The following is a 27,892-nucleotide window of genomic DNA, read 5'->3' as shown; positions in this document are numbered from 1 at the left end:
ATGAAATATTCAGATTAGGCAAAGTCATATAAAAAGAAAGTAGATCAGCTGTGCCTGGTCTTAAGAAGAGGGAGGCACAGGGGGCAACTGCTAATGGGTACCTGTTTTGGGGGGGACGTATTGGGGAAAAAAAAACCTAGGACAAGATAGGGGTTGAAGGACTCTGAATACTCTGTGATAAAAAACACAAAAGTGTACTTTTTAGAAGCGTGAATTTGGGGCTTCCCTGGTGGCTCAGCGGTAAAGACTCCACCTGTCAATGCAGGAGACACAGGTTCCATCTCTGACCCTGACCCAGGAAGATTCCCATATGCTGAGAAGCAACCAAGCCTGTGTGCCACAACTATTCCGCTGTGTTCTAGAGCCCAGGAACCACAACTACTGGGCCCAGGTGCTGCAACTACTGGAGCTGGTATGCCCCAGAGGCTATGCTCCCTCCACAACAAGAAAAGCCACCACAGAGAGCAGCCTGTGCATCACAACTAGAGAGGAGGCCCTGCTTGTCACAACTAGAGAAAACTGGTGCTCAGCAACGAAGCTGCAACACAGCCAAGAAATGATAAAATAAATAAAATTACTCAAAAATAGATAAAGAGTGAATTTTAAATCTCAACTTAAAAATCAAATTAAAATTCAAAACACTTTTTTTAGGGAATGAAGACTCAGGGCTTTCTACGCCTTGAGCCCAGGTTCCATCCCTGGTCAAAGAACCAAGATTCCACAAACTTCACACCACAATGGAAAAAAAAAAAAATTAAGGTTTCTGCGCTCACAAAGGCCTCTTGCCACCTAGGGAGACAGGAGGCACACAACAGCGACAATCAGAACCAAGCGCAAGGTCAGCCATTCTTCCAGGCCAAGGACCGTGAACCCACCACGACTTCCGGAGCGGAAACCCGACCTTAGAGGCCCCTGATTGGCTGAGGTGAAGGAGCGGGCGGTGCAAAAGGGGGTTTGTAGATACGCTCTAGAGGTGGGGGGCGGCGCCTAGATGGGGGAACGAAACCTTAGATCGCGAGATTTTGCTGGTTCCGCATTTTGGGTCTGGAAGGTGGGGGAGGAGTACTAGGCGGGCTCAGTTGCTCACACCCGCTCGTACCGTCTCTGCCTCGGTTCCACCCGGGCTTGGAGCTGTGGCGGCGCCGGCTTCGGCTGTCCGCCGGCTTCGGACCTTCTGCTCCTTCCCGGTTCCGCGCGGACTCCGAGTCCTGACCGCGGCGGGGGCCAGCGGCCCCTCCCCTCCGAGGACAGAAGATGAGCTTCCTCTTGTGAGTGTGGCGGGGGCTCCAGGGCTGAGTGAGGGCCGGAAGGGGCGATGGGGCGCCTGAGGCGAGGGCAGCCCCCCGGGCCGGGGTAGGGGTGCCAGGTGCTTGCTCTCCTAGCGCTCGGAGTCTTGGGGGAGTCTAGAATGTGGGCAGAAGCCGACGGAGATGAAGGTCGAGGCAAAGGAAGCGGAGCGAGAAGGTTGGGGTGTAGAAAGGCCCCGAGGCCGGTAGCGCCTCGAAACTTTTCCGCTCGAGTGCACCTGAGGGCAGAGAAAAGATCCGGGGCTCCCAATTTCTCTCAAGTCCCCAGCCTTTTAGAAACGATGCATGCTGACTAAGCTTTTTATTCCACCGTACGCCAGCTTTATTATCGTCAGGATTAAATTTCCCCCGCGGAAAAATGCCGCCCCTGGAAAATGTGGGAGTGTCTCTAAAGTTAAGCTGCGGCCTTTACAAACAGTTCTGATTCAGCCCACTTTGTGAATTTGTGTAATTAACTAACATCTTTTCAACTCAGTAGAATCCTGTTTTAGAGATAGCTGTTGGACCCAAATGAGCCTTCAAGTGGGAAAAGTTTGTAAATTCTCTGATGATTCTTAAGCACATTAACGTTTGGGAAACATTGCTGTAACACCTTTTTTTCCTCGAGTGGCCCTCTCTACCTAGTGTATTGCTTAAATATCTATTGTATGAGCGAATCCATTTTTAGTTATGGGCATCACCCACATACTTGATATCTAAGTGTATCATAACCAGAGTTCACCCCGTTTCTTATTGTGAGAAATTTGGATTCTTTTTTAGTATTTTGCTATTGTAAAATACGATTACAAAGCTTTGACTAACAATCGCTTTTCCCCTTTGGATTATTTTTTAAGCGAATAGCCTTCAAAGTGTGATTACCATGTCAAAAAATCTATGTGACCTATATTTTAATTGAAAGTTTCCTTATTACCAGAACAACCCCCGCCCCATAACCAGTCTTTTTTTCTTATGTTAATGTTTAGTTGGTGGTTTGTTTGTGGATGCACAGTTCTTATTTGTTTTTTGGACCTAAATATGGCTCTGTTTATTTCTTTTAAACTTTATTTTGTTGATAGACAATTGAGTTTGCGCTTTTTGGCTGTTATGAATAATGATGCTGTAAAACTTGTGTATAGATTTTTGTTTTGGATGTATGTGTTAATTCTTTTGAAAATTTCCCCACAGCCTCTCTAGCACTTGTTAATTGAATTTTTGATTATAGCACATCCTAAGTGGATGTGAAATGGTATCTCATTGTGATTTTAGTTTGTTTTTCCTTAGTGATTAATGATGTTGAGCACCTTTTTGTGTGCTTATTGGCAATTTGTGTATATTCTTTCAAGTAATATCTATTCAAACACTTCGACCATTTTTTTAATTGGCTTGTCTTTGGTTTTAAGTTGTAAAAATTCTTTATCCTGGGTATGTCCCTTAATCACATGAGTTTTACAAAATTTTCTCCGATTTTGTAGATTCTTTTCACTGTCTTGATGGTGCCATTTGAAGCACAGACGTCTTCATTTACATGAAGATCATACAGAACCTTGAGACATCTTTTCTTGCTAGTTTTCCATATTTAGCTTCCTGTCATTCAGCTTGTTTTTATTGTAAAGGGCCATTCCCTCTAATGTAATACTTCCCTATTAAATTTAGCTCTTTATTATGTTAAACACAAGCTTCCCATGTTAGATTTTTATTGTTTTCATAACTCCTTTTTACTTAACAATCAGTCTTATTTAAAATTCAGATTACTCAGGTAAAGTGAAAGTCCTCAGTCTTGTTTCCTTCACTTCCTGGAAGTAATCACGAGTATCAGTTTGATGGGTGGCATTTTCCATGCATTTACAAAATAGACTTCTGCTGCACCTTTCATATTGTAATATGTGTGACCGTGTATTGAAATCTGTGTGAATTCATGTAGCTCTGTCTTGTTCCTCTTAATTGCCGTGTGGTATCCATGATACAGATGTGTCATGCCCATTTCTCCACTAGTAAGCTTTAGGATTGTTTCCAGGTTTTTCACTATTAAAAACAATCTTGGAAAACACATCCTTATCGAGGACAGATGCCTAGAAGCAGAAGGGACGGATTGAGGAGCATTTCACATCTGTTCATTTGTCACTGTTTTTCTTTCTGAATTATATAATCATCTCTTTAGCCCATTTTTCTAAAGCCTTTTCTTAACCAATTATAAAAGCCCTTTATTATGTAGTTCATACTTTGTAATATGTGTTACAAGTCCTTTTTTTTCCTGAATTATGGAAGTTTTAATTGTTGTAGTTAGAAATCTGTCCATTTTTTTCTGAGCTTTGTGTCATATTAGGAAGACCTTATGAATGGTGTGAGAGAGGAATAAAAGCTTGCTTTTCCCCTCCAAAACCTGTTGTTTATTTTCCCTGCCATAAATTCCAAATGTTGGTGATTCTTCTTTAGTTTGCTTTAATGGCACCACAGTATTTTGATACAGAAAACTGGATTTTTAAGCTTTAAGAGCCTTAGAACTGCCACTCTCACAGCACTGCTTTCTGTAGATGAAAACAGGCCAAAAGGAGGTTAGGTTTCTCAAGTCATCACAGAGTTAGTGGCAGATCAAGAACTAGAATCCAGGTTTTTTCTTCTTTTGGTTAGGTTGCCCTTTCTGTTATACCAGACTGCTTTGTGCAGCTTAATAAAATTGCCCTTTATGTGAAATTGTGCTGCTATTCCTGTTTCTGTGTAGGGGAAACTTTTTAAAAATTTTAAGTCTTTACTTTATTGTGTGTCCCCCACCCCCACATTGTCACACTTTTCAGGAAATGTTTTTTAATTTCAAAACAATTTATATGCCTAAAATGTTCATTCTGTGTCCGGTCCTAAAAATGGATATACTCTTACTTTTAACCTAACAGTAGTAGCCGCTCTTCTAAAACATTCAAACCAAAGAAGAATATCCCTGAAGGATCTCATCAGTATGAACTCTTAAAACATGCAGAAGCAACTCTAGGAAGTGGGAATTTGAGACAAGCTGTTATGTTGCCAGAGGGAGAGGACCTCAATGAATGGATTGCTGTTAACAGTAAGTTTTTTAATAATTTTAAACATTACTAGTTGATAAGATTTTGCTAAAATCTTTTTGTTAATGAATTTTCTTTTATGCATGTGAGTGAAAGTCACTTAGTCATGTCCTACTCTTGGCGACCCTATGGACTATACAGTCCATGGAATTCTCCAGGCCAGAATACTGGCATGGGTAACCATTCCCTTCTCCAGGGGATCTTTCCAAACCAGGGCTTGAACCCAGGTCTCCCGCATTGCAGGCAGATTCTTTACCATCTGAGCCACCAAGGAAGCCCTTTTGAGTGTTTAAGTATCATAATAAAACATTATCTGTGAAGAAACATGTAAGTGCAAATATGTCCAAAGTGTTTTCTCTTCAGAGTGTAGTTGTGTGGTTGAGTAGAGAGACCTGAGGAGAAATGAAGTGTGCTTTGGGGTAATCTCTGAGAATGGTCTGAATTGCTGAGTAAGGGCAAATGAAAAATTGATAAAATACAAAGATCCTACCTGTGATGGACATGACTTTGTAGGGATCCATCTTCACAGTTGTGCCCCCACTCCCAGCACCTTTCATTTGCCTGTGTATACAGAAAAGTCAAGTATAGTTGCTTTGGTCAGTCACTTGATTATTGTGACTTTGGAGTAGTCAGAAGGAAATTGAGAGACTGGGAGAAAGCAGAGTGATCCATGAGCTGAAAGTTACTCTGAATTCAGGAAGGTAAGGGCATGACATGGGAGGATGTGCTGAGACTGGAGCATCATTTTGGAGTCCATCATTTTTGAGATGAGATCAGTCCTGGATGGTAGAGTTTAAGTCTACTAGGAATTTTTGTTGTTCCAGGGATCTTTAAAACTTTTTAATGGAAATTTTCAGACATATAAATGTAGAGAAACTAGTAGAATGAATTCCCAGGTGTCTGTTATCCAGCTTCAGCAATTATCAATACATGGCCTTATGCTGTTTCTGTATACTACCCTGATTATTTTGAATGAAATCCCAGACATATTTCTGTGATAATAAAAATGTGTATCTTCACTATGGCCATTTAGCACTTGAAATGTGGCTACTGGGACTGAAAGTGAATTTTAAATTTAACTTCATTTTAATGTAAATTGCCCTGTGTGTCTAGTGGCTACCATGTTAGTACAGATTGGGAGCTTTGGTCAAATTCAGGTTTGATTTTGTTTAAGACTACTTCTCAAGTGGTGGTACATACTTCCAACAGTGTAGATGCTTCTGGGTTGATAATCATTGCCTTGGTCAGTGTGGCCTAGTAAGAATATATTGTAAGTTATAAATGTAATTTAAAAATTTCCAGTAGCCACATTAAGAAAAATTTTATTTTATTCAACTCATTAAAAAATATTATTCATGTTACTAAGAGAAAAAAAAACAAGGTGCAAAACTATATAATGTGTTTTCTTTTGTGTTAGATGGGATAAGGAAACTTACGGGGCAAGAGACAGAGAAATTAGTAGTTACCTGTGTGTAGGGGGGAAGTTGGAATGGTTGGGATTTGATCTTTTTTAAAATTTATTTATTTATTTGGGTGTGTTGGATCTTAGTTGTGGCATGCAGGATGTTTCCTTACCACTTCTCTCTAGTTTTGGCACATGGGCTCTAGAACTCGTGGCATGAGGGACCAGGGATTGAACCTGCATCCCCTGCATTGAAAGGTGAATTCTTAATCCCTGGACCACCAGGGAAGTCCCTAGATTTTTTTCTCTGTATATTTTTATCTCTCTTCTGTTATGTGAACCGTGTTAAGTATTATCTATTCGGAAAGGACCCCTTTTTTATAATGTTCTTCAAATTATTATCGTATTCTTTTTTAGATTTTTTAATTGAAGTATAGTTGATTTACCATGTTGTGTTAATTATTGCTTTACAGCACAGGGATTGTTATATATACATATATTCAGTTATGTGTATGTTTTTTATATTTTTCAGTATTGTCATAGGATATTGATTCTCCCTACTATTAGTAGGACCTGTTGTTTATCTGTTCTGTATATAAGAAGCTTACAGATGCTAATCCCAGCTTCCTAACTGATCCTTCCTCCATCCCCTCCCCCCTCCCTTGGCAACCACCAGTCTGTTCTCTATGATATTTGTGATATCATATAGTATTTGTCTTTCTCTGAGTTACTTCATTTAGTGCGATAATCTCTAGGTCCATCCATGTTGCTGCAAATGGGATTATTTCGTTCTTTTTTTGCGGGGAGGGGGCGGAGCCAGCATGCAGGATCTTAGTTCCCCAACCAGGGATTGCACCCATGCCCCCTGCATTGGGAGCACCTGGTCTTGACCGCTGGACAGCAGGGACGTGCCACATTTGTTCTGTTTTATGGCTGAGTAATAGCCCATTGTGTCTGTGTGCTGCATCTTCTTTATGCATTCATTTGGACTTTTATGTTGTTTCCATGTCTTGGCTATTGTGAAGTGTGCTACTGTGAACATAGGGGTGTGTGTATCTTTTTGAATTACAGCTTTGTCTGGACATATGCCCAGGAGTGGAATTGCTAGATAATATGTTAATTCTATTTTTAGTTTTCTGAGGAACATCCATAATGTTTTTCACTGTGGCTGTACCAACTTACATCCCCACCAGCATTGTAGGAATGTTCTCTTTTCTCCACATCCTTTCCAGCATTTGTTATTTGTTGACTTTAATGATGGCCATCCTGACTGGTGTGAGGTGGCACCTCATTGTAGTTTTGATCTGTGTTTCTTTAATAACCAGTGATGTTGAACACCTTGTTTGTTGTTGTTTCTCATCTTCATCTGCGTCTATTTCTTTGTTTTGGGCTGCCCTGGGTCTCTATTGCTGTGTGTGGGCTTGCTCCGCTGTGTGTGGAGAATGGGGGCTGCTTTGTAGTTGCAGTGCTCCAGCTTCTTGCTGCAGTGGCTTCTCTTACTGCATAGCACTGGCTCGGTGGCGCACAGCTTCAGTAGTTGTGGCACATGGGCTTATAGTTAAGGCATGTGGGGTCTTCCCAGATCAGGGATAGAACCAGTGTCCCCTGCATTGCAAGGCAGATTCATAACCACTGTACCAGCAGGGAAGCCCCAATGTTGAACATCTCTTCATTTGCCTATTGGCAGTCTGTGTATCATCTTTCATTCTAAAGGAATCTGTTGGCCTTCTTCAGCCTTAGACTTTTCTTTGAGACTTACTGCTCTAATCAGCTAGTCTCAACCTTTTGGTTCCAGGATCCTTTTATTCTCTTAAAAATTATTGAGAACCCAAAGAGTTTTTAATTATATGAGTTGTGTTTAATGATCTTGTGTTAGAAATTAAAACTGAGCAATTAAAAATATTTATTTTAAAATTCATCTAAAAATAGCAATAATAAACCCATTACATTACCCATTAACAAATGTATTTTTATAAACATAGTTATTTTCCAAAATAAATGTTAGTGAGAAGTATGGCATTGGTTGCAAATCTTATTTAATATCTGATGGCTGGATTCTCATACTTGGTTCTGTATTCAATCTGTTGTGGTGTCATACCATGGAGCCTCTGGACAGCTCCACCGTGCCTCCTGAGAGAGTGAGAATTCAGAGCAATTAAAATATTTCTGACCTCACCGTTTCCCCTATGAAACAGGGAATCTCTGGACCATATTTTGAGAACAGACCAATATAACCAGCACTCCATCTAGGTGCATTCTTTGTTTTGAAAGAGTACTCAATGTATTACTTTCCTAGAAAACATGACTAATTTAAGAGGAAAGTTTATAAGTGAGGGGGTTTTGTATAAAACTCCTTTTGACGTGGTGCTTTTTTATGCATTTGTTTTTTAAGAAACTTGGAAAAGCCCTAGTTGCATTTAGGTAGTCTTTTAGACAGGGAACTGAGACATTTTAACAAATCTTTCCAAGGCTTATGTGGTTTTTTCTGTGCAAAGCAGTATGTTTCAGTCAGTTAAGCCTGAGTTTCTTACCCCTTCCTCTTCTGTTTTCTTAAAGAAAAGAAAAAAAAGCTGAAGCTCTTTAAGAAAGTACTCCTTGACTGTCTCAGCTTCCCAAGATGTTACTTTTTCTCTGAATTCTTCTAGCACTTTTTGTTGGCCTTTGGATGCTCTCTTATATGTTGTATTATCCCTCTCTTGATTTTGTCCTTTTTGTTAGCTAGAGACTCTAGGACAAGGGACTTTATCTCATGTGTTTTTTTATGTCCTCAATATGTACTGGGTCTCAATTTTTTATAATAAATTAGATTTTTTAAATGCCTGATATAGCTGAAACACCTCCCTCACAGTATATTCACAATACTTTTCTTCTCTTTCCTAACACAAATGGTATTGTCTGGTCAAGACTGATAAGAAGGTATGGCTTTTCATTTGCTTGGATATCATCAAATTGTATATTCTAATGTAATAATTACCTTTACGTTAGAATTTTTGTTTTTAAATTTATTTATTTTTAAATGAAACAAAGATGAGCGTTTTTAATGATAAAAGGTACAATTCACAAAGAAGATAGACATCATTAATCATTAGACACCTAACAGCAAAGATACATAAAACAAAAATCAGAAGATACATAAGGGAAAAGAAAAAATATATAATCATAGTGAGACATATTAACATTTCTCTGAGAATATCAAGTGCAAAAAAAATAAGAATAGGAGCATCTTGAATGATGTCATTAATAATTTAAATACAGTAAATTTTATTTATATTAATTTGAACATTTCATACAAAGATAGGCACAGTAAAGGACAAAAATGGCAAGGACTTAACAGAAGCAGAAAAGGTGGCAAGAATACACAGAAGAACTGTATAAAACTCTTAATGACCCAGTTAACCACAATGATGTGGTCATTTACCTAGACCCGTTCATCTTGGAGTGTGAAGTCAAGTGGGTCTTAGGAAGCATTATTATGAACAAAGCTAGTGGAGGTGTTGGAATTTCAGCTGAGCTATTTCAAATCCTAGAAGATGATGCTGTTAAAGTGCTGCGCTCAATATGCCAGCAAATTTGGAAAACTCAGCCATGGCCACAGGACTGGAAAAAGTCAGTTTTCATTCCAATCCCAAAGAAAAGCAATGCCAAAGAATGTTCAGATTACCATACAATTGCACTGGTTTCACATGCCAGCAAAATCCTTCAAGCTAGGTTTCAGCAGTACATGAACTGAGAAATTCCATAGGTACAAGCTGGGTTTAGAAAAGGCAGAGGAACAAGAGATCAAATTGTCAACATACCCTGAATCATAGAAAAAGCAAGGGAATTCCAAACAAACATCTACTTCTGCTTCATTGACTGTGCTAAAGCCTTTGACTGTGTGGGACACAACAAACTGAAATATTCTTAAAGAGATGGGAATACCAGACTACCTTACTTGCCTCCTGCAAAACGTGTATGCACAATAAGAAACAACAGTAAGAATTAGACATGGAACATTGGACTGGAATCAAGATTGCTGGGAGAAATATCAACCACCTCAGATATGCAGATGATAACCACGTTAATGGTAGAAAGTGAAGAGGAACTGAAGAACCTCTTGATGAAGGTGAAAGAGGAGAGTGAAAAAGCTGGCTTAAAACTCAACATTCAAATAACTTTAAGATCATGGCATCCAATCCTATCACTTCATGGCAAATAGATGGGGGAAATGTGGGAACAGTGTCAGATTTCATTTTCTTTGACTCCAGAATCACTGCAGATAGTGACTGCAGCCATGAAATTAAAAGATGTTTGCTCCTTGGAAGAATAGCTATGTCAGTACTAGACAGTGTTTTAAAAAGCAGAGACATCACTTTGCTGACAGAGGTCCATCTAGTCAAAGCTATGGTTGGTTTTTCCAGGAGTCATGTACTGATGTGAGAGATGGACCATAAAGAAGGCTGATCGCCAAACAATTGATGCTTTTGAACTGTGGTGCTTGAGAAGACTCTTGTGAGTCTCTTACATCAGAGATCAAGTCAGTCAATCCTAAAGGAAGTCTACCCTGAATATTTGTTGAAAGGATGAATGCTGAAGCTGAAGGTCCGATACTTTAGCTACCTGATGCCAAGAGCTGACTCATTGGAAAAGACCCTGTTGCTGGGAAAAATGGAGAGCAGAAGGGGGCAACAGAGGATGAAGTGGTTGGATGGTATCATTGACTCAATGGAGATGAGTTTGAGCAAACTCAAGGAGTTAGTGATGGACAGAGAAGCCTGGTGTGCTGCAGTTCATGGAGTCACAAAGAGTCAGACATGACTTAGCGACTGAACAATAACAATCTTATATTCTAGACAAATGTATTTAAAATTTTGTATCTCATACATTGTTACTAGATGTTCATAGGACATTTAGAAAAACTGGTAAAAAGATAAATGTTACTAAATTTCAAAAAGTAGAATGTTTTTTGTGATTCAGTTATATATGTATACATATTAATTTTGAAATTGTTTTCCATTATAGATTATTTCAAGATATTGACTGTACTTTGCAACACAGTCAATAATCCCTGTGCTATACAGTAAACCTTTGTTGCATATCTTCTTTTTTTTTTAATTAGAAATCTAGCATTCTATTCATGCTGAATGAAACAAGTAGAATCAAACTAAACCAAGTCAAACAGACTAAATTTTTTAGTTAGGCAAAAATTCAGAAGTTTTCTAAAATTTATATGTTATGCACATTATATATATGAATATAAGAGTTTTCTACTATGTTTGATAAAGGCTTAAGAAAGAAAAATTAAGAAAAAAAAAGAACAGATGGAGAAATTGGAAAACATTAACTAAATGGGAGCACTGAATAAGAAATAGAAAAAGTGAAACAAACTAGATGAAAGTAAAATTTCCTCGTATGGTCCAGTTGTTTTTAAACATGGTTGCGCATTAGAAACATATCTGGAACTCTGGCGCAAAAAAAATCTATACCTATGTATTTGTATTTTTCAAAAAATTCCAAATTGTGATAATGCGTCTGGATTTTAAGAAGTGATTATAGGTTTTTCTATTAAATGGTAATTTTGGTAATACAGAATTCTGTTATTTTTCTTTTAACCAATCATGATACAGTGGTATTAAATAAGAGATAGTTACATAATCATGATAGTGGGAGGCGTTTATCAGTTTTCACACTCAATAGCCAGACAAAAACAATAATTACAATTGTAAGCCATGATGGGGACATGATTAACCTGAGAACATAATCACACACAATTTGAGGGGTCAGGCAGAGTGATGTGGTGAATGGAAGTGCATACATGCACACGTTTTCATCCACCCAGCCAGTCTGTCGTTTTGTTGGTGCATTTAATCCATTTACATTTAAGATAATTATTGATTGTGTATGATCCTGTTACCATTTTCTTACTTGTTTTGAGTTTATTTTCTGTAGGTTGGCCTTTTCCTTCGCTTGTTTCCTGCCTAGAGATCTTCCTTTAGCATTTGTTGTAAAGCTGGTTTGGTGGTGCTGAATTCTCTTAACTTTTGCTTATCTGGAAAGCTTTTGATTTCTCCATGAAATCTGAAGGAGAGTCTTGCTGGGTGGAGTATTCTTGGTTGTAGGTTCTTCTTTTTCATCACTTTAAAATATATCTTGCCATTCCCCTCTTGCACATAGAGTATATGTTGAGAAATCAACTTGATAGTCTGATAGTAGTTCCCTTGTATGTTATTTGTTGTTTTTCCCTTCTTGCTTTTAATGTTTTATCTCTGTCTTTAGTTTTTGTCAGTTTGATTACTGTGTCTTGGTGTGTTCTTCTTTGGGTTTATCCTGCCTAAGACTCTGTTTTCCTGGACTTGGTTGACTACTTCCTTTCCCATGTTAGGGAAGTTTTCAGCTACTGTCTCTTCAAATATTTTCTCAGTTTTTTTCTCTCTCTTCTCCTCCTGGGACCCCTATAATCCGAATATTGGTGCATTTAAATGGGGAAGCCTGGTGGGCTGCTGTCTCTGGGGTCGCAGAGTCGGACATGACTGAAGCAACGTAGCAGCAGCAGCAGAGGTCTCTTAGGCTGTCTTCATTTCTTTCCTTCTTCTTTCTATATTCTGTTCTGCAGCAGTGATTTCCACCATTCTGTCCTCCAGATCATTTGTCCGTTCTTCTGCCTCAGTTATTTTGCTATTGATTCCTTCTAATGTATTATTCATCTGTTTGTTCTGTAAATCTTCTAGGTCTTTGGTAAACACTTCTTGCATCTTCTCAATCTTTGTCTCCATTCTTTTTCTGAGATCCCGAATCATCTTCACTATCACTCTGAATTCTTTTTCTGGAAGGTATCGTGTCTTGATTTAGTTGTTTTTCTGGGGTTTTAACTTGTCCCTTCATCTAGGACATAAATTTCTGCTTTTTCATGCTAATTAACTTCCTGTAATATGGTTTTTGTTTTAGTTGCTGGGGGACTGTGATTCTTCTTACATCTTCTCTCTGCCCTGTGATGGAAGAGGCTTAAGAGTCTTGTGTAAGCTTCCTGATGGAAGGGACTGGTGGCGGGGAAAAAGTGGGACTTGGTCTGGTGGGCAGGGCCTTGCTCAGTAAAGCTTTAGTCCAGTTATCTGCGGATGGGAAGGGTTGCCTGGGGAGACCTTACAAATAACTGTGAAAAGAAGAGAAGCGAAAAGCAAAGCAGAAAAGGAAAGATATAAGCATCTGAATGCAGAGTTCCAAAGAATAGCAAGGAGAGATAAGAAAGCCTTCCTCAGGGATCAATGCAAAGAAATAGAGGAAAACAACAGAATGGGAAAGACTAGGGGTCTCTTCAAGAAAATTAGAGATACCAAGGGAACATTTCATGCAAAGATGGGCTCAATAAAGGACAGAAATGGTATGGACCTAACAGAAGCAGAAGATATTAAGAAAAGGTGGCAAGAATACACAGAAGAACTGCACAAAAAAGATCTTCATGACCAAGATAATCACAATGGTGTGATCACTCACCTAGAGCCAGACATCCTGGAATGTGAAGTCAAGTGGGCCTTAGAAAGCATCACTACGAACAAAGCTAGTGGAGGTGATGGAATTCCAGTTGAGCTCTTTCAAATCCTGAAAGATGATGCTGTGAAAGTGCTGCACTCAATATGCCAGCAAATTTGGAAAACTCAGCAGTGGCCACAGGACTGGAAAAGGTCAGTTTTCATTCTAATGCCAAAGAAAGTGAAGTTGATCAGTCGTGTCTGACTCTTTGCCACCCCATGGACGGTAGCCTGCACCAGGCTCCTCCATCCATGGAATTTTCTAGGCAAGAATACTGGAGTGGGTTGCCATTTCCTTCTCCAGGGAATCTTCCCGACCCAGGGATCGAATCCAGGTCTCCCACATTGTAGACAGACGCTTTACCATCTGAGCCACTAGGGAAGTCCAATGCCAAAGAATGCTCAAAATTCTCCAAGCCAGGCTTCAGCAATACGTGAACCGTGAACTTCCTAATGTTCAAGCTGGTTTTAGAAAAGACAGAGGAACCAGAGATCAAATTGCCAACATCGACTGGATCATGGAAAAAGCAAGAGAGTTCCAGAAAAACATGTTTCTGCTTTATTGACTATGCCAAAGCCTTTGACTGTGTGGCTCACAATAAAGTGTGGAAAATTCTTCAAGAGATGGGAATACCAGACCACCTGACCTGCCTCTTCAGAAACCTATATGCAGGTCAGGAAGCAACAGTTAGAACTGGACATGGAACAACAGACTGGTTCCAAATAGGAAAGGAGTACGTCAAGGCTGTATATTGTCACCCTGCTTATTTAACTTACATGCAGAGTACATCATGAGAAACACTGGGCTGGAAGAAGCACAAGCTGGAATCAAGATTGCTGGCAGATGACACCACCCTTATGGTAGAAAGTGAAGAGGAACTAAAAAGCCTCTTGATGAAAGTGAAAGAGGAGAGTGAAAAAGTTGGCTTAAAGCTCAACATTCAGAAAACGAAGATCATGGCATCCGGTCCCATCACTTCATGGGAAATAGATGGGGAAACAGTGGAAACAGTGTCAGACTTTATTTTTGGGGGCTCCAAAATCTCTGCAGATGGTGATTGCAGCCATGAAATTAAAAGATGCTTACTCCTTGGAAGAAAAGTTATGACCAACCCAGACAGCATATTCAAAAACAGAGACGTTACTTTGCCAAGAAAGGTCCGTCTAGTCAAGGCTATGGTTTTTCCAGTGGTCATGTATAGATGTGAAAGTTGGACTGTGAAGAAAGCTGAGTGCCGAAGAATTGATGCTTTTGAACAGTGGTGTTGGAGAAGACTCTTGAGAGTCCCTTGGACTGCAAGGAGATCCAACCAGTCCATTCTGAAGGAGATCAACCGTGGGTGTTCTTTGGAAGGATTGATGCTAAAGCTGAAACTCCAATATTTTGGCCATCTCATGGGAAGAGTTAACTCATTGGAAAAGACTCTGATGCTGGGAGGGATTGGGGGCAGGAGGAGAAGGGGACGACAGAGGATGAAATGGCTGGATGGCATCACTGACTCGATGGACATGAGTTTGGGTGAACTCCGAGAGTTGGTGATGGACAGGGAGGCTTGGCGTGCTGCGATTCATGGGGTCACAAAGAGTCGGACACAACTGAGCAACTGAACTGAACTGAACTCAACTGTGCTCCCTTCTTGGAAGCTTTTTGGCTTGAGGCAACCCAGCCCTGGGTTTTATAGACTCTATGGTAGGCTTTACTGGGGGATTCCTAGAGGGTTTACGCCAAGGGGGACCTGCCAGTGCCACCGACACTGTAGTGAGCCCCTGTTGACCTGTGCCTCCTCAAGAGACCCTCCAACACCAGCAGGTAGTTTTGGTTCAGTCTCCTGTGGGGTCACAGCTCCTTTCCTCTAAGTCTGGTGCACACAAGGTTTTGTTTGTGCCCTCCAAGTCTGGAGTTTCTGTTTCTCCCAGTCCTGTGGAAGTCTTGTAATCAAATCCTGTTGGCCTTTAGTCAGATTCCCTGGGGATTCCCAGCCCCTTTGTCAGATCCCCAGGTTGGGAAGCCTGATGTGAGGTTCAGAATCTTTACAACAGTGGGAGAACTTTTGTAGGTCACCCACCCAGTGGCTGTGGCATTTGATTTTATCATGATTGCGCCTCTCCTACCATCTTGCTGCAGCTTCTTCTTTGTCTTTGGACATGGGGTATCTTTTGGGAGGTCCCAGCATCCCCCTGTCTATGGTTGTTCCATAGCTAGTTGCAACTTTGGTGCTCTTGCAAGAGGAGATCTAAGTGCATGTTCTTCTACTCTGCCTTCTTGAACTGAAAGCTCAGTTGCCATTGTTATTAATATGTCTAATATTTTCCTGCTTACAGGCTGTTTAAAAACTTAGTATATTAAAAATAAGTGTATATTAAAAGTTTACTTAAGGGAGTTCCCTGGTGATTTCAGTGGCTAAGACTCTGAGCTGCCAGTGCAGGGGGCTCAGGTTTGATCCCTGGTCGGGGAACTAGATCCCACATACCGCAACTAAAGATTCCACGTGCTGCAGCTAAGACCTGGCACAGCCACATAAATAAATAATTTTTTTTAAGTTTACTTTAGGTGTGACAATTTAAAAAAGAGAATTTATAGTGCCCCTGGATTGTTGAATCTCCTGAAGATTCTTGACTGAATCCTCCAGTTGAGAGATGTGATGTTTTATTGTGTTTACATAAACATTCTAACACAATTCTGCTATTAATTTTCCAGCTGTGGATTTTTTCAATCAGATCAACATGTTATATGGAACTATCACAGAATTCTGCACTGAAGCAAGCTGTCCAGTCATGTCTGCAGGTCCAAGGTACTTATACTGGCTATTATATAGGTGTTTGAATTACTAAATAAAGCTAATCATCAATTGATATAAATTAAATAGTAAAGACATTGTTTTTCTTGCCTGTTCGCTTGTGAAAACAAAAGCTTACCTTTAGCCTTTTAGTTATTAAATACTTTGGTATGTGTTTCCCAGTGTTTTGATTGTTTATAATTGCATTGTAGTAAGTATAAATGTCCAGTAGGATCGAAAGTAAAGAAATTTAGGTTTATCTTGCTTTTGCAAAAGTTATTTTTTCAATTTTGTTAAATTTATGGTTTTGTTTCTGTTTTTTAAATTAATTTCATAGAATTTTTAGTTGACCCTTTAATATTTGATTTTTCTCCTTGTGTTTATTTGGTATTAATTACTTCCAAATTGTGCTGCTTTAGTTACCTGGCTTAAAGATGCTAGATTAAAATTTTTTGACTGTAATAAATTTCTAGAAATATTGACAAAGAGGTAGAACCCTTTATCACCCACAAGATTAAGATGTTATAGAATTAACGTTTTAGTATCCTTCCAGTCTTTTTTCCTATAACAATTGATTGCTTTTATGTGATAATAGATGGTATTAAGATATTTACCTCTTGGGAAAAAATAGTCCTTTCTGAATTTGCTGTCGTTTTTATGTAAAGGTGAAAAAGGTCCCCAGTGAATTTGAGTTACATTATTTTAAGAAAGATGTGTTTTATTTTGTAAAGTGTTGCTTTAGTCCTCAAATTTCCTATTTTCGGTTTAAATGATTCGTAAAGTGAGGTTTTATTATTAGTCATTCTAGCTTAGCAAAGGTGAGGTAGAAAAAGATGCATGCATAAGATTTATTCTTTAGAACCCTCTCAAAGAAACAGGCTCTATTGATAATTACTTAATGGCCAACAAGCTCAGAATATGGAGGATCCATCAGCACCTTACCCACTCCTCAGCACCTTCTGTCTAACTGACAGGAACTCAGTTCCTTGGCCTTTCTCAGGGCTATGTTGTAAAACAAATTCCGGCACAACCAGCTGACATACTTTTTTCTTTTCCATTTATTACCATCATATTTCAGAATATTGTGTAAGTTGAGTTGGCCCTCCATATCCATGGTCCCTCTGCATCTATGGATTCAACCAACTGTGGATCGTAGAATTTACTATTGAAAAGTATCTGTGTATAAGTGGACCTGTGTGGTTCAAACCCATGTTGTTTAAGGGTCAGCTGTCTTTCTGCAGGGAGCTCCCAAGTAATCTTCAGTAGAACTTTGGTTAATTTACTAAAATTAATATGTGTGTGTATGTGTGTGTGAACACACATAACAACGTAGACAAACTGTGAACCTACTATGATTATAAGTTGCAACATGTTTTTTAAAACTTTATTATTAAAACTTTTTTCTCTCCAGATATGAATATCATTGGGCAGATGGTACTAATATTAAAAAGCCAATCAAATGTTCTGCACCAAAATACATTGACTATTTGATGACTTGGGTTCAGGATCAACTTGATGATGAAACTCTTTTTCCTTCTAAAATTGGTGAGTTAATGTTGTAGAACTAATATTGTTTTTAAATGATAAATGTGTTATGTTCTTTTTAATGCTCTATTAGTATAACAAAATCTAATAAAGATTGCCAGATTTCTCTGCAAAAAGGTGGTAGATGTATACTCCTTCCAGCCATGTTTGTGTCTGCCTGTGTTTCTTCATCAGTACTAGTTGCCTCTCAGTTTTTCTTTTCTAAAATGGGTAAATAAATTTCTAGTATAATCTTCATTTTACAAAATATTGAAAAGATTGAGCATATTTTGGTTTATTGATCATTGTTTTCTGTTTATATCCTTTTTCTGTTTCTTTATGTTAAGGATATATTAGATCTTTGTTGTGCATGTTGTATTTTTCTTTAGGTTGTCTTATTGACTTGTTTATGAGGGTTTTTTGGCTATGTATGTTATCTTGACATATTAATCTTTGCCTTTATGATGATTGGATTTTAATACAGTGATCAGAAGGGACTTTCCTACTTAAAGATCATAAAAATATTTGTCGATGCTTTTATTTAGTACTTTTGTGGTTTTGTTTTTAAATTTTTGTTCTGTCAGGAATTTTTTCCCAATTATAAATGCGAGTCAGTTTGTCCAGTACCATTTATCAGATACATGTGTCTTTTCTCCCCTGGCTTGTGTGTGTACAGCAAATTGACATATGTTTTGGAGTCTTTAAATGTCTTTATTCTTATAGAAATTCCACACTGTTTGAACTACCACAGCCATGTATCTTTGAACATCTTGTAGGGCTAGTCTCTCTTCCTTGCTCTTCTTTTTCAGAATACTCACGGCTATTCTGGAAAGTTTGTTCTTCCAAAGAATTTATAAACATTTTGTCAAGGTAAAAAGAAGACCTGTGAGATTTTTTATTAAGATTTCATTCAGTTTCTAAATTAATGTAGGGATTCTTGTTCTCTAGACAATACTGAGTCTTTCTATGCAAGAACAGTCTTTAATTATTTCTTATTCCCTCTTGGAAAAATTTTGTATTTTACTTTAGTCCTTCATGTTTCTTAAGTTTATTCATAGGCCCTTAATGTTTTTATTGATAACCTGGTTTCTAACTGGTTCTTGTTTAGTATATAGGAAAGCTGTTGATGTATCTATGAATTGTATAATTGACCATCAGTTTCTGACTATTTCTTTTGGATTGATTTTCTTGAGTTTTTAAAGTTTATAGTCACATCAGACTAAGATAATACTAATTTCATCTATTCTTTTCTGATAAATATACTGCGTGTGTACTCTTAACTAATTGCAGTAACTAGTACTTTCAGAGCAGTGCTGAGTAAAGGTGATGAAGGCAAATATCCTTTTCTTTACTTTCATGTGAGTGCTTCTAGTCTTTTAGCATTAAGCAGGAATCTTACTTTTGCTTAGAGGTTTGTGAATTTTTATTATTTTTTTTTGCATGGTTATAGAAGCTTGTTTTATTTTATTTTAATTTATTTTTTTTTAGTTATTTTTAAAATTTTAATATCTTTAATTTAAAAATCAAATTGATTGTAGGGTTTTATCAGATGCTTTTCTATTTTCTGTTGTTGATCATATGGTTTTCTCTTTTTTTCAATGTTCTGCTGCAAGAGTTGTTTTTTTTTTTCTGGATATTTTGATTAAGATTTTGGCATTGATATTCATAGATGTGATTGGTCCCTGTCATTTTCAGTATAAGGTATCTAATGAACAACATATTGTTAGATTCTGTCATATCTGTTTGGGTTGCTATAACAAAAAGTACCAGAGACTGGAGGTCTCATAAGCAATAGAGATGTGTTTCTTAACTTCTGAAGTCTGGAAGTCCAAGATCAGAAGCCAGCATGGTCAGGTTCTGTCATAGGTCCTATTCCTGGTTTACAGATAGCAAGAAAACGGTCTTTTTGTGTATCCTCACATGGCAGAGAGGGAAACCATCTCTGTTTCTTCTTATAAGGGCACTAATTCTAGCCAAAGGGGCAGAGGCCTTATGGCCTTAATCACCCCCAAAGGCCCCACCTCTTAATACCATTGTCTAGGGTGTTAGAATTTCAATATGATTTTGAAGGAGGCACAAAGCCTGCAGTGTGGGAGACCTGGGTTTGATCCCTGGGTCAGGAAGATCCTCTGGATTAGGGCATGGCAATCCACTCCAGTATTCTTGTCTGGAAACTCCCCATGGACAGAGGAGCCAGGTGGGCTGCAGTCCAGGGAGCTACAAAGAGTTGGACACACCTGAGCAACAAAGTGCGTGCACGTGCCTGCACACACACATTCAGAACATAGCAGATTCCCTTTTGAAATCTAATCGGAGGCTCTTAGGAGAAAACTGTATGTCATGTTGTTAGATTTGGTCTGTTTGCTGTTGGTCAGTTTTTCTGTTCCATAAAGCCTTTTGTTTCCTTTCTCATAGATCCTTTATTGTGTATTGGCTGTGCTTGAATGTTAAATTCAGCTTGGAAAGTGCTTAGATTAAAATAAATCACTTGTATTTATTGAGAAGGCAATGGCACCCCACTCCAGTACGGAGAAGGCAGTGGCACCCCACTCCAGTACTCTTGCCTGGAAAATCCCATGGACGGAGGAGCCTGGTAGGCTGCAGTTCATGGGGTCTCTGAGGGTCGGACATGACTGACTGACTTCACTTTCACTTTTCACTTTCATGCATTGGAGAAGGAAATGGCAACCCACTCCAGTGTTCTTGCCTGGAGAATCCCAGGGACGGGGGAGCCTGGTGGGCTGCCGTCTATGGGGTCACACAGAGTCAGACACGACTGAAGCGACTTAGCAGCTTAGCAGCCCTCTTATGGAGGTAAAGAATACTTTTGTCAGTATTCTCTTTTTTCAGCTTCCCAATTCTTCAATATTTTATCCTAATGTTCTGGAATTATTTCCCCCTTCATTAGACTATTATACAGATCTTAACTTATGCCATTATGTATTGTTTTAGACAAAACTTGATTGTCACTCATTTTTAAGCTAATATATCTAGCTTATTAATATTCTTTTTAATAGCAAGGTACCCATTTGCTAATTCTGAGAGAAAAAGGATTTGACTTAAATATCCATCTCTTCAATACATGAATATAAGACCAAATCCAGAAAAACATGTCCATAACTCTCAGAATAATGTGAGAAAAGGCAAGCTGTTACAAAGACTGGGGATGAGGGGTGGAGAAACACATACGCATACATCAGCTTACAAGAGCAAAATACACTAAATTTCAAACTGTTGATGACTGGTGGAGAAGTCAAGAATACAGAATGCAGGGAAGGAGAAAGTGTTTTAACTTTTGTTTTCTGAAAAATTAGAGAAGGGACATGTTCAAGAGTAGTATAGTGTTATTAGGCCAACTATTCTAGGTTATTTGGGAAGCAGTTACCTTCTTGTGTGTTTGTCAACTGTACTCCGTGCCTGTTGTATTGTCTTCTGTGCCTGTTTCCTAAGAAACATTGATCTTGTCAACCAAAATTCTCAGAAATGCAGCCAATCAGATCCCCACCTGCACTGCTTGGAGAGAGATGACTACGATGTCTCCCAGTTCTTTTATGAGGAGATATTTATTTTCTTTGAAAAATAGGGAGGTGCCATTCTTCCCTTTTATTGAAAGTATTATTCCTCTTCTTACACTACAGGAAAATGGAAATAACACCTTAAAAATTAAATATAAAGTTGGGGACTCCTAGTCTAAGAAGGAAGACTAGATTTTCAGAGTACTTCAGAAGATAAAATAATTTTTATTTGTAGACAGTAGATAATAATGACTCAAGTTGTGCCTTTTTCTTTTGCTTGGGAAAGTTTCCAGTCCTGGTAGAGAGTGTGTGTGTGTGTGTGTATGTGTATGTGTGTGTATGTATGTGCGTGTGTGTGTAAAATCTTTTTAGAGTTATAAATTCCCAAAAGTAAATTTTTCTATTTATAGTCTAAACTGTAAATAGAACTTCCTGGGAGTTCCCTGGCAGTCCAGTGGTTAAAACACGCTTCCAATGCAGGGGCTTAGAGTTCGATCCCTGACTGGGGAGCTAAGATTCCCCACAGGCTGCATGACAGGGCCAAAAAAACAAGAAACAAACTTGTTGCTGTTAATTTTAGGGGGAAATTCTCCAGTGTTAAACAAGTAAAATTCAACTTTGATTTAGTGTCATCTTCCATAACTTGTCACTTGTGCCTGCTATTCTAAGGCAGTCAGCAAAAGTGTGGTATGAAGATACCTCACATACTTAGGTTTGGGTGGTTTTTTTCCCTTGCATTTTTGAAATATATATATGGATAGAAGCTTGTATTTGTGAATTTGTGTATTGGAGATGTTCATGGCATTGTCTAAATTTTTCTGCTATTTATTTTCCTCTTACTGATAAAGACTGATTGAGACATATATATATTACAGGTGTCCCATTTCCTAAAAACTTTATGTCTGTGGCAAAGACCATTCTAAAGCGTCTGTTCAGGGTTTATGCCCATATTTATCACCAGCACTTTGATTCTGTAATGCAGCTGCAGGAGGAAGCCCACCTCAACACCTCCTTTAAGCACTTTATTTTCTTCGTTCAGGTAAGTTGAATTTGGTGTGTCCTTTGACATGGACGTATTTGAATCGGTAATTAATAAAGAGTATTTATAATGTCTTATTTATAGATATAGAGGTAAGCATGCAGAGTTCTTCTGTTTTATTCCCTTTTTCTTGTTTAGTTCTTTGATGTACATAACAGAATAGAAGGCCTCACCCCCATTTGGGGCCTTTTGCCTCTGGAGAGACCTGCCCTCTGATTGGAATATGGCATGAAGCACCAAACACCCAGGGAAGCTTATCAACACCCTCATGTCCCATTGCCACCGCTGAATAAAGGGATGCCATGGGGAAAACATCTAGGGTTGTGTCATTTCATGAGATGTCTATGCCTGGAGGAGAAACTTTTGGAAAAACTCGTTAGCTACTACTATCTTGAGTTAAGTTTCCAGAAGTCTACTTCAGGCCGAATCTTACAAAATTGGCAGCTAGAAACGTCACAAAGAACTACCTCCTTCAGAGGTGTGGCCTATTTCCTTATGGGCCCTTAGTTGAAATTAGAACTTTTTAAAGTAAAAATAATTCACATTGTTTGAAAAAAATGATCAAAGAATAGGGACTCCTTAGCCTAACTTTAGAAATATCTCTCTATAGCTATTTTGATGGGAAAATCAGTAGCTTTTAGAGTAGATACTATATATCCAGTTCTGTGTACCACACATAGGAGGATGTACTGTGGTTTCTTTTTTGTCTTTCTTAGAGATTTTTGCCTGTCATAGATAGTATGTAGATGTAGGTATGGAGGCCACTGTCAAGTCCCTTGTATTTTAAAATAGGGAGTAAAAATGATCCTCTTTTAAAATATTCATAGAGATTATTTCATCATTCTTTTGGATTTCAGAAAGCTAGAGTTGGGAATCCTTTCTCTGAGTGACAGAGTTTTAATTTTAGATCTACTTTCTAATTTTATTTTTCTTCTTTTTTTAGGAGTTTAATCTGATTGATAGGCGTGAGTTGGCACCTCTTCAGGAATTAATTGAGAAGCTTGGATCAAAAGACAGATAAATTTTTCTTCTGGAACAGTACCTTCTTGCTTCATCTACTGCTAGAGCTATCTCATTGCTTTCTGTTATAGACTAGTGATACAGACTTTAAGGCAGGATAAAAAGACACCAATTGTCTGTCTACTGATAAAATTGTCCCAAAGGTAGGTTGGCCTAATACCTTCAGAGAGAAATTCAGGACATGGCTGAATTCGAGGCACTGTATGATCACTGCTGTTACTACCGCAGAGTCATTTTTGGTTGTAGTATATGAGGACTAACTTGTAGTTTATTAGTTTAGTTATTCATTTACTGAAGAAGATGACTGAAGTCTGATTCAGGTAACAGCATGATGGATATAAAATATTTCTACCAATTTGTTAACAAGCTTCAGAACAAATTTCCTAATAATGCAATCAGATCAGTTTTATTCTGCTTTTATTTTACAAATAGAAGAGGCATTTTGAAATTTTCTTTAGATTAAAAACATTTGTGTTACTTTGGATAACCTTTTAGTTTGAAGTTTGTATGCTCTTTTTTTAATAGGTTATATACATGTATTTTTTTTCAAAATCCACGATTACAGTTTAAATCGTCGTAAGACATGGTATGGGAGCAACCAGAGTTATTTCTAAAATGACTTTATTTTTTAATGTTTATTTGGGATTTTATTCACAGCCTATCTAGATTTTTAGTGTGTATCAAAGAATTTTTTTAAGGCATCTAAGAATTAATTTTCTTGCAGATTTTTATTTTGAAAAGCTTCATTCAGATTAATTTTAATATGTAGGTTTTGGCTGAGAAAAGGGAGACTTCCAAAAAAATTATAACAAATTTTGGTCTCAAAAACCATTATTTTCATTCATGTTTTTGGTTTTGGAGGCCTTGAAATTTGGATAGGAGAAGAGAAGAAAGTACTCGAGTACTTGATTATTTTGTTTTGAGTTTTCCATAAATAGAAACTACTTCTGTGTATTTTTATTGTGTCTTGAAACTTAGTTAAGAGTAGTGTAGAAATGCATGAACTTTATCCCAATAAGGTTAAAACATAAGGAAAACCGTAATTAAAAACCTTAAAGGTATGCACATTTTATAACCCAGCTCAAAGTTTGGTGTGCTACATGTTCTTTCATGTGTGTGTGTGTGTGTGTGTGTGTGTGTGTGTGTGTCGGGGGTAGGGGGGTATATGTTTAAAGGACACGAAAATGGGATAAGTAAAAAAAACTTCATTCTGTTAATAGTCAAAGGATGGATTGGCATTTAATTTGTTTTAATTGTTTTTGTATCAAAACTTGAAATTATTCTGTTGGGGTAAAAAGAATCTCCTTAGTGAAGAAAAGATCTAAGTTTCGTTAGATTTTTCAGATCGAGACTGAAGTGTATTGAGGCACACATATTACTAAAGACTTGCCAGACTGGCAACACTTGAAGTTCATCAACATTTGTTTCAGAGCTATGATTTTTGCAAAGTACTCACCATGTTCCTTGATACCTTTGGTTAAGGTTAAATTTTGAAGGTTTTTTTTGTTATTTATTTTTATTATTCTACTAGATTGTAAAGAAAAAATGACTTGGAAACTCCATTTTTGTAATAACTCAATTTCAATAAATTCTTAAATATATATAGAATTTTAAAGGAAACAAAACATTTTATCTAATTTAGGCTGAAACCATACATCATTGTTTTGGGAAATAGTGGGAAAATCTCTTATTAAAAAAAGTCCTCCAAGAAACATTCCATAATCCTCATTTTAAGATTATCCGAAAGAATCATCAGGCATTCTGTATGTTTATGTTGATCATTTCCAAACAAGAAGATTTTTAGAATGTTAGGATGTTACTGCCTCTTGACTTTTAACATTGTTGGCTTTAATTAAGTCTGCTAGGAATGAAATATTTCTCAAGTAAGATTATATTTTTATCATTTCTAATATTTCAAGTATCATCAAATAAAAGTGTTCTTACTTTCCTTCATTTATTTTCAGTGGTAGAAATCATCCCTCTCTGCATGACTTAGAGCCCTAAAACTAAGTAACTAAAGTAACAGTAGTAGAGACAGCTTAACAATGGAACATAAATTTAAAAATTTGTTGGTAATTAAGAATTCAGGTAATTCAAAATGTCCCTTTTTTAAAAAAACTAAAAGCAATACCAAAAAAAAAAAAAAAATCATTCCAACAGTGCAATCAAACATTAGTGTTAACATTATTTATTTGTATCCAAGGCCAGTAAGTAAACAGGAGAGATGGAGCAAAGGGCAGAGAACATGGAGAAGATAGCACCTTCTTGGCTTGGCTGGAAGGCCAGCCTTTGATTAAAGGTGGAAGGAGTCAAGTCTTTGACTCCTCTCAATCTTGATTTATCTCTCTGAGTAACACTCACTCCCCTGGCTCCTCCTAATCAGAAGTCCTCTCTCAGTGTCTCATCACTGCTCTTCATACCTGACTAAAATCATGGGTTGGATAGTACTTGCTGAATTACGTGGTTAATCCTCTGGTGCTTTAATTTCCAGGCCTTAAAAAAAAAACTTTCGGACAATGATGTGCAGATTTTTGTTTAAATGGTAAAACTTCCTTGTTCTACAGTTCTTGTATTGACAACTGAATGGCTCCTTTATTCTTTGCCAAACTGTGAAAAAAGTGGTTTTTAGTAGGCTGCCAGTTAACAAAGCATTCCCTTTCATCTTAAGACCTGTAGATCCTTAGCTCATGTAGCTGCCTGCTTGAGAAATGCACATCTGTATTCATCATGACATTGATAACAGCAAAAGGAAAGGTTATCTAGTAGAGCAGAGGCAAGAGGAGCAGTCCTGGTGGTGATGTTAATTTTTCAGATATTTTTGAGATTTTATGATTATGCTGTTTGGCCCTCTCTCTGAGCAGTGAGGTCACATTAGAAGTGGAGAAGCTTCTGAACATTACATCATTACCTCATACGCGTGAACAAACCAGTCCCAAAGAGTGTAAGTCCTAGAAATTTGTTTCTAAGCAGCTTTAGTCATGCTGCTGGTGTCACCTTTGCCTGATTATAGGAGTCTGTCTCTGCTTTCTGTAGAATTCTGGCCTGAAAATATTAGCTGGGACACCAAACTAAGCAGCTTCAACAGGGACATTATTTCCTCTTAGTACCAGTTCAGTGACTGGTTCAGGATTTGGTTTTAACTAGTGCACACTTCGGGCAAAGTGGGAAAATAGTAGCTCCTCAGTCTTCCTGTGCTTTTGCGTTAGATTTTGACATTTCAGATTGTAATGGGCTTTGGGGGATGATATTATCTGTGGTAGCAGTAATTTTACTGAAGCAACTGCGTTGAAATTCACTTGGGTTTTCTCTCATCAGATTCTGTTTCAAACAAGTATTCTGTAAATCCAAATGGATTACCAGTGTGCTATAGATTTATTATAGGACAACATTCTGTGTTTGGTCTACATTGAAAATAACTTGCTTAAGTTAGTCTTGGTTATCTAAAGTATTTTTAAATGTTCTTTACATGAAAATTTATTTTGTATTTTTAAACCTTTAGGGGCTTTATCTATTTTTCTAAGTCGGTTAACTGTACTTTTTAAAAAAAGTGTTTTGTATCTACTTTTGTAACTTCATCAGAATAAAATATATTGAACGAAAGAAAGGACTGATGAAAGTATGTCTCAACACATTTGTTTCTGTTTAACTGTGAAACTTGAGAATTTTGCAGGGTCTGTGGAAGGTTACATTGTCTTATCATTTAGGAGTGAAAATGTTTTCTTAACTCTTAGAAGAAAGGGAAGTTCCTAAGTGAACCAAATATATTATAATACCAGGGCCCCACCCCCAAGAAACAAACTGCCTTGGGATGCAGTGGCTAATACCCATCCCAGAGAAAAAATAAGTTGTCTCCTTACCACACTGGACAAGCTCTTGACCTCTTTTATACATTGCTGATTATGGGATTGAGAAAAGGGAAGAAGAAAGACTAGACTCATTAATTTTCTGACCTTGAAAGGAGTATTCAGCATATGTGTAAGATACTCCCCCACACCCTAAACAGCCATTTTTCATTATAGGAGAAATACTAGTTATTTTTAGAGGTTCAAATTACAGATGCCTAATTTTAGGTCTATTTAATATAGCATTGCTAAAATTGTTTTGACCTTTTTTGAGTGGAGTTAATGAAAATGAATGTGGCTAAATAATATGGCTTAACTCTCATTTTATATAGAGGTATGGGTAAACTAGTAATCAAAATTTGAACTTTCTTTTTTGATGGTTATATTTGTATAGGCTTGAAACCTATTGCTAAAGTGTTGAGTTTGTAAAAGTGTCTAGTGGTTAAGTTTGAAAGCACTTTAAACTTCATGAGTGAGTAGAAGAACTCAAATGATATTTGGGAAGGCCAGAGTCTGACTTTGAAGCCACACAGCCAGAAACTGTCCAAACCACGCCTTGGACGTTTTCTAGCAAATACCCCAATGCTATTGGGGTAGATTTGGACCCTATAGCTTACCTTCCTGTTACTGGCCACTAGATGTTAGTGAACCGTGAAAGCGAAGTCGCTCAGTCGTGTTGGACTCTGTGACCCCATGGACTGTAGCCCACCAAACTCCTCCCTCCATGGGATTCTCCAGGCAAGAGTACTGGAGTGGGTTGCCAGTGAACCTTAACTCCTCCCCAAAGCTGGTCAAGCATCTGCCTTGACCAGAATAAAGGACTTTACTTAGTACCTCCTCCTGTTTCGGTCTCTTCCTAATCAACTTGAAATTGTCGGTTCTCTGGCAGACCCTCGGTCACATAGCTCTCTCCTGGCTGCATGTGGGGC

General features: G+C 37.9%; 1 protein-coding gene across 2 annotated transcripts; it reads left to right on the top strand.

Moving 5' to 3' along the window:
• Window positions 1–1,035: 1,035 nt before the first annotated feature.
• MOB1A (MOB kinase activator 1A) lies at window positions 1,036–26,725 on the top strand. 2 transcript variants are annotated; one of them, XM_004006087.6, is made up of 6 exons: window positions 1,036–1,268; window positions 4,175–4,341; window positions 15,945–16,038; window positions 17,435–17,568; window positions 21,938–22,101; window positions 23,045–26,725. In XM_004006087.6, the coding sequence occupies exons 1-6, from the start codon at window positions 1,255–1,257 to the stop codon at window positions 23,120–23,122; spliced, it is 651 nt and encodes a 216-aa protein (XP_004006136.1). In that variant the 5' UTR covers window positions 1,036–1,254; the 3' UTR covers window positions 23,123–26,725. The 2 variants fall into 2 exon arrangements, with proteins under 2 accessions (XP_004006136.1, XP_042104038.1); XM_042248104.2 differs by lacking the exon at window positions 1,036–1,268 and adding an exon at window positions 12,666–12,735 and having other exon boundaries at window positions 4,309–4,341.
• Window positions 26,726–27,892: the final 1,167 nt, after the last annotated feature.

Source organism: Ovis aries, chromosome 3 (genome assembly GCF_016772045.2).
Source record: "Ovis aries strain OAR_USU_Benz2616 breed Rambouillet chromosome 3, ARS-UI_Ramb_v3.0, whole genome shotgun sequence".
NCBI lineage: Eukaryota > Metazoa > Chordata > Mammalia > Artiodactyla > Bovidae > Ovis > Ovis aries.
This window is presented reverse-complemented; position numbering and strand designations above follow the sequence as displayed.

Bases quoted from the DNA above. Each gene is read 5' to 3' on its own strand.
- MOB1A (XM_004006087.6), top strand. The intron at 4,342-15,944 runs GTAAGTTTTTTA...TTAATTTTCCAG, and splicing joins TGAATGGATTGCTGTTAACA to CTGTGGATTTTTTCAATCAG. The intron at 17,569-21,937 runs GTGAGTTAATGT...TATATATTACAG, and splicing joins TCTTTTTCCTTCTAAAATTG to GTGTCCCATTTCCTAAAAAC.